General features: G+C 36.6%; 1 protein-coding gene across 1 annotated transcript in view; it reads right to left on the bottom strand.

Moving 5' to 3' along the window:
• Nucleotides 1–7,500, bottom strand: part of LOC137634786 (uncharacterized) — a 22,126-nt gene that overhangs the window by 2,365 nt on the left and 12,261 nt on the right. Inside the window, exons 4-9 of the mRNA XM_068367325.1 lie at nucleotides 6,618–6,690; nucleotides 4,657–5,738; nucleotides 2,876–3,011; nucleotides 2,275–2,352; nucleotides 1,902–2,066; nucleotides 766–1,536 (exon numbers count right to left, since the gene is read on the bottom strand). Coding sequence (XP_068223426.1) covers nucleotides 766–1,536; nucleotides 1,902–2,066; nucleotides 2,275–2,352; nucleotides 2,876–3,011; nucleotides 4,657–5,738; nucleotides 6,618–6,690 — 2,305 coding nt within the window. The remainder of the gene's footprint in view (nucleotides 1–765; nucleotides 1,537–1,901; nucleotides 2,067–2,274; nucleotides 2,353–2,875; nucleotides 3,012–4,656; nucleotides 5,739–6,617; nucleotides 6,691–7,500) is intronic.

Below are 7,500 nucleotides of genomic sequence, written 5' to 3'. Positions count from 1 at the left end.
AGCAAGAGAACTCTACCCCAAGACAGCAAAAGACCATAGTACAGAGGCTATGGCACTATGATATGAAATTAACTTTATACTGGTATATGTTTATTCGGGTAATATGAATCAACGTCAGATGTGGAAATTCATATAAAAATGCTTATATTATCCATGCTATGTCAGAATAAGTATGTTGGATATTTCATTATTCATTGATTCTCATATAGTTTACTTATTTCCTTTTCTCGCTGGACTATTTTTCCCTGTTGAGTTTGGCCTTATAGCATCCTGCTCTTCCAACTAGGATTGTAGCTTTGATAATAATAATAATAATAATAATAATAATAATAATAATAATAATAATAATAATAAAGTTTAACATAAAAGCAAATTACCATAACATCCGTTGATTCTAAAAACCTAAATATTATTTTTTATCATTTGCTTCTTTTAATGCAAGGCGTACTGTGAGAACTGATAACTTATAAATATTCTCTTATTGTTTTAAAAAACTTATTTGTATATATTTACTGTATGAAGAATGTTATTTTCTGCTACCTGAAAGGTCTGACAACTTTGGCATTATGAATTTTCATATTCTAATCAAAACAAGCAGATGTCATCTTACTAAGCCTCTTAAGAATAAATAGATGGTATTAGTAAGATATATAATATATAAAGTAAGTATTAAGATATATAAGATTAGGTGATTTTAGAACTCAAAAATATCTCTAAAGGAAGTCTATTGCACAAAACAAAACTCCCCAAAAATGAAAATTTTACCTCAACTGGTGAATAAACTGTAGGCTCCCCTGAAGTATGGCACACGATGGAAGGAGTGCCATCCAAGGTGAGGTCTTGACTCTCATCCAGATGTGCCATAGTACTTCGGTCGACCCTTCGACGAAACTCCGCTTGGGTTCCTTGATCAAAGTACCTCGGCGAGAGTACCACCTTCGGCTTTTCCATTCTCTGAGTTCCAGGTACTTCTTCAGGTACAGGTCTCCTTATCACAGGGTCGTCCCGTGTCGTTACAGGCGACACGGGTGATACAGGTGAGGAGGGACTCTGCGGCACCGATACTATCACGTCATACGTCCTACAAGGAGAGGGACTCCTGGGTGGGGTGTTGATAACCGACATTTCTCTATCTGAGGGAAGTGGGCTCTGACCTGGGGTGCTTGCTTCTGGATACTGAGCCTTCAGTCTACTTGGGGAATCAGCAGGGGAGTCAGCTGGGGTATCGGCACGACTTCTAGGTTGCAATTTCCGCGGGGAACTTGCTGGGGTGCGAAGCGGCGTGGCACTAGTGTGTATCTGCCTTCCTTTGGCAGGAGAGATGGCAGGGCTGACTCCTGGTGTCACGGAAGGATCAACATCAAATACAGATCGAATTGGAGGAGGAGATGAAGATGGCGTTGCGATTGCATTTCCACTTTGAGTATGTTCGATTTCTTCCATAGAATCTTGAGGGGTGAGAACTCTCTGATCTTGAATGCCAGATTTACCAGGTGGTAGAAGAGGTGGCGAAGGCGAGGAAGTGGGTGTTGTAATCTGTAAAAAAGCATATTTAATAACAAGGCGATAAGAGAAGGTTTGGAATCATATTCTGGGTTATGACCAAAATGACCTTCGACACAGACTCATCTCTTGTTCTGACTGGTGAAAGAGTTGAGGTTATGACCATACGACTAACAAAACAATAATTGTAATGACCTTTGACACTGATTCGTCTCTTATTCTAACTGGTTAATGTGTTGAAGTCATGACCATGGAATTAAAGATTCGTCTCTTATTCTACTGGCGAACGGGTTAAGGTCATGACCATGCAATTAAGAATTCGTCTCTTATTTTAACTGGTTAATGTGTTGAGGTCATGACCATGCAATTAAGAAAACTACATATATAAAGAAATTGACCTTGGACACAGATTCCTCTCTTGTTCTAACTGGCGAATGCATTGGAGTGAGTGGAGGCGCTGGGGTCCCTTCATCGATCTCGTAACTGCTCGTGTAAGACACAGGGGAGGAGACCTCCTGTGGTTTCTTCACACTAGATTCATCATCTTCAGATCTACTGCTTTCCTGTAATGAAGATGCAGTATACGGTGAGCTGATTGCGTCATGTGATTCATTCCATACCTACAGATTAAGAAACCTTTCGTACGAGTTATATGACCAATAAGTTTTGTGGGTCAGTATGTTCTGATATATTGCTGCTGGCAATAGACTTCCAAGGGATGTAAGTTTCAAATACAGGTATGATACATAAATGTATCCACTGGCTTCTTACCTGGATGGGAAGAACCTGTAGTCTGTCACGAACAAAATTATACAGTAAAGCCCTAATGGTTTCAGAGGTCGGATTTGTCTGCAAAAGAATAATTGTATATATCTCTTAATACATAAAAAGCGGAATGAGAAAAAAAACATACTCTGAATAGAAAGATACTTGTTAAATGTTAAATGTATATAGACAAGTTTGATTTAAATATTCTGGAGACTACAAATTAGATTTAAAATCTTGTCACTCAGATGTTTGGCATCTGACAAAATTAAGTATTGAAGAATCAGGAAGAGTAACTGATTTTTTTGGTCTGTCACACACTCATACATACACACACACACACACACACACACACACACACACACACATATATATATATATATATATATATATATATATATATATATATATATATATATATATATATATATATATACATATATATATATATCCTGACATATAGACAAACGTTTTCCCATCTTCAATAACTAAATATTTAGTTACACAACTCAATAAACATGTACTTCTGATGCCAAAAACATACCAAGACTAAACCAGGGTTAAAAGACATACAACATCTATTTGAGCACCACGAATAGAAACATACCATCTGTCTGTTCAAGTCCTCCGAATTCAGGCTGGATTCTTCTTGTTGATTCTCGTCCTCGAACAGCTCAGGAGGTACTACTCTCATCAACTCTTCTTGACTTGTGAGAGTTAATTGGGCCAGGCGGGCTTCTAGTCTGTTGGTAGATTAATATATTTATAATAATTATTGATTAAAGATGTCTTTCCCAAGGCCACTAAGCCATGGGGTCAGAAAAACCTCAATTACTCATGTTTATTAATATATATGTATGCATGCTCATAAAAACGACAGAAGAGAAGAAGATGGATGTAGCAGAGATGAGAATGTTGAGATGGATGTGTGGGGTGACAAGAAGAGATAAGATACGGAATGAGGTAATTAGGGGTACCACAGGAGTTACAAAACTATCAGATAAGATCCAAGTAAGTAGACTGAGGTGGTATGGTCATGTCATGAGAAGAGATGAACAGTATATTGGGAAGAGAGTAATGGAAATGGAGGTAAAGGGAACGAGAAGGAGAGGGAGACCAAAGCGAAGGGGGGTGGACTGTATCAAGGATGACCTTCGATCAAAGGGATTAACCGGTGATGAAGTGTGGGACAGGGGTAGATGGAATAAAGTTGACCAGAAACATCGACCCCACATAGAAGTGGGAAAAGATGTAGTCTAAGAAGAAGACATGAACATGCGAATGTACATATGTGCATACAAATGCATAAACTTGTTGTAATATACTCCAATTGTTGCAAGTCTGTGTACCTCAGTACTGGTTTGTTGATGCTTATTCTAATTTCTTTGAAAGTTATAATGACCCAAGTTACAATGACCTTAAAATTAGTTTTAAGAGACTAAAAGACACATTAGCTCAATTGGGAAAGTAGTCAAATTAATGCCATAAAACATTTAACCATTACCATTATATGCATCAATAAAATGTCATTATGGTATCAATGTATATAAAATCTTTGAAGACCAATTCAAGAGAAATTTGCTTCAATATATCTACAAATGTCAGATATTACCTTATAACAGGAAGGTATAAAAAAAAACACCAGGCACGTATCTAACTGAAAGATATAAAAAGACCCATAGACACTTACCTAACAAAAAGATATTAAAAGACTCTTAGGCACGTATCTATTAGAAGATATAAAAAGACCTTTAGGCACGTATCCCCCATTACAAAGATATATCAATCTCCTGGAGATTTAAGTGAATCCTGATACTCATTGATAGACATTCTTGGGCAACAAGGGCATTACGAAGAGCGAGAAGTTACTATATATTAACTTCTTTTACTGACAGGTATAAATGGGTGTTTCTTTGTTATTCTCTTTTAAAAAGTGCGTTAGTACAATCCTTAGATGCTAATATGTTTACTATAAAAAAGGTAAATTAAAACAAATCCTAACCTAACTTAGGCTAATCTAACCAACCCTAACCAAATATATCCTAAGCTAACCTAACCTATACAGGCATGATGAACCTATACAAATATGGATTGATTTGAAGTTATGGAATACGGCCCATGTGGTCCAGTATTTGGGCCAAGGAGACCATTAAAAGCTGAGGTATAACTGAAGGGGGCAGAAAATTTAAGATAGATAGTGGGAATGAATCTAAGACAGACAGCTAAAAAAAGGGCGCGGCTTAAGGAAGATAGAATGCTACAAGGATCATTTAGTAATGCCTGCAGTTTAAAGCATGATGTATATCAACGGGACTATTACCATAAGGTGTGTGCATGTATGAACTACTTATGTGTATCAAGTTCTGTAATGTGGAGGCTATCTCCTACCTATTCAGAATACGTTCCCTCATGTCATATTCTTGGAGGAGACCTTCAGCTTCGTGTATGTTTCTCCTAGTATCTTCTCCATCAATTTCTTCTCTTCGATTATACATTGTCACTTCCTCCCACTTCACCTCAGGCATAAAACCAGGTAACTCCTGCTTTTCAGAAACAGAAGGATCATCGTCGCTTTCATAATCTGAATAAGTGTTTGGGTCGCCATTAGACTGCGAGTAATCTCTTTGAGGCTCCTCATCGTTTCTGTGTACTGTTTGAACCTCAGTGCTAACAGTTTGAGGAATATCAAGTTTATGAGATGAAGAAGGACCCGCTTCTTCCAACTCACGGTCTACTATATCTGGTTCTCCATGAGGGTGGTTGCTTAAATCCCTTTCACGAATGCTTTCAGAATCATTCTCACCGTCAGTGACATCATCATCTGAAGTGTTGCTGAGACTTTGATGAACCAGCTCTACAACTGTGTATTTTTTCTCTTTGGGCACAAGAGGGTTAACTCTAGGGGAGATGGAGATAACAGCTGTTTTCTCCACCACATTCCCCGCTGGAATATTCACGCCCCTTTGATGAATCGCTTCGAGATGAGGTTTCTTGAGTCGTTTTTTTTCGAAGTCCTTTTTCGGGGATCTTGGCGGCTTCGGAGATGTTCTCCCCGCTGTATCAGCTTTTCGGTCATAATCCTCAGGGGAAGAATAACAATAATATTCCATTTTCTCGTTTGGCTTTTTGAGTTTAGTTTTCGTGATGCACCGCGCTCTGCGTCTATGGCCAGTCCCCTTGGCGTATGAAGAGGAGCTTTCAGGATATGCAACCTTCATGGGGGCAGTCTGCTTTTGCGATACCCACCAGTGGGAGAAAAGAGGTGGTGGATGTGGACGGATATAACCGAGGTTATTATTTGCCATATCAGGGCCAGTGATTGTTGTTCTTGTGGTTGTAGATGTCAATATGGTGGTCGTAGGCAGTTCGGGATCTCCCGGAGGCAAAATAGGATTGTATAATGGCAATGTAGATCTGTCGTCGAAGGAATCTACTGAGGAAGGAGCCACATTGGTTTTATCGATGTCAGTCTGGAACGAAATATCGAGATACAGTACAAAATTGGTATTTTACTTTTTTTTTATAATAAACAGGAAAATGAAATTGAAAAAATAGCATTATACTGTTTCTATAATAAACCGAAGAAATGACATGCACAAATAATTACAATATAAAAATTTTACTGCTCTTATGATAAGCATAATAGACATAAAAATATTACTGTTCTTATGATAAACATTATAGAAAAAAAAATTACTGTTCTTATGATAAACATTGTAGGAATAAAAAAAAATTACTGTTCTTATGATAAACAGAATTGAAATAAAAAATACTGTTCTTATGATCAACAGATGTAGAATAAAATATTTACATTATTCTTGTTCTCTGATAAGAAGTGAAATGAAAATGACATTTAACTGTCCTTATGATAAACAAAAGAATTGAAATCCAAAATCACACAAAAAAACATTTTTTTAATTAATTCTTTATGGTGGTTTAATTTGAAAAAAATTATGCCTGGCTCTCCCTGGTCCTAGCTTGGACGGATGAGAGGGCTTGGGCGCTGATCATAATGGTCAGTCACAAGGCTATTGTCTTGTCCCTTGCCTCTGCCACTCATGAGCTATCTTTGAACATTTAAACATCCTAGGGAGACTTTATAAATAAATATGTGTCTCACAGTTCACCAAATGTTCAGCTGGGCTCCACAACTAGAGGAGTTAGAAAATCCAGGTCTACATGGCTGAGGACTATGAAGCGAGAAGTAGATGATGATGAATGGAGAAGTATTGAATTAAGAGCTCAAGATAGAGACGACTGGGGCAATCTAACCGAGGCCCTTTGCGTCAATAGACTTAGGAAGAGATGATGATGATGATGATGATGATGATGATGATGGTATCACTTACCAAGGCACTTTGGTAGGCCCGGTTGAAGTAGGCCTCGATTCTTCTGGATAGCTTGTACTTATCCTCATCAAACCTATAGGATGGAAGATTAAAATCAATTCTGAGTTATTCGTTTAAGATGTTGCTTTCTGCAACGCCAGGTTAAGGTAGAGAATCAATCAGTAGATTCACTTGTCTTTGATTAGTATGTGAATGTATAACATAATGACTTCGTCATAATGAGTTTAATTACTGTACATGATTTTTATTTTTTCAATATCAAAATATAGTAATGTATTCTAGTTGATTCTAAATCAATAACAACAATAATAATAACAATAAGGTTCTAGAAATTTTTTTTTTTAATATGGGCATTTATATCACAATATTTTTTTTATTAATTAAGATATTTTTATTGAAATAATAATAATAATAATAATAATAATAATAATATTAATAATAAAAATAATAATAATAAGCTCCCCTTTATAATAAAGAGCAAGTATCTGGTTTATATATATACACACACACACACACACACACACACACACACACACACACACACATATATATATATATATATATATATATATATATATATATATATATATATATATATATATATATATAATTATAATTTCTTCCCTGTCACCCTGAGCAGCATCCCCAAACGTATGACTACTAGGCATCTCCCCACCTCTCGGGTAGGGGGAGATGAAATAGTCATACACTGGCAAGATGGGGGTACCATGAAAGGTAGTTAGAAAAGGGAGAGGGGGTGGGAGGGGTTGAATCTGTGTGTGAATGTATATCTAAATATCTAGCAGTCATTTATGACGGGTCGTGTACACTAGAAATAATAATAATAATAATAATAATAATAATAATAATAATAATAATAATA

Source organism: Palaemon carinicauda, chromosome 3, assembly GCF_036898095.1.
Source record: "Palaemon carinicauda isolate YSFRI2023 chromosome 3, ASM3689809v2, whole genome shotgun sequence".
Taxonomy (NCBI): Eukaryota; Metazoa; Arthropoda; class Malacostraca; order Decapoda; family Palaemonidae; genus Palaemon; species Palaemon carinicauda.
Note: the sequence above shows the minus strand (reverse complement) of the source record. Positions and strands in the feature narration are given on the sequence as shown.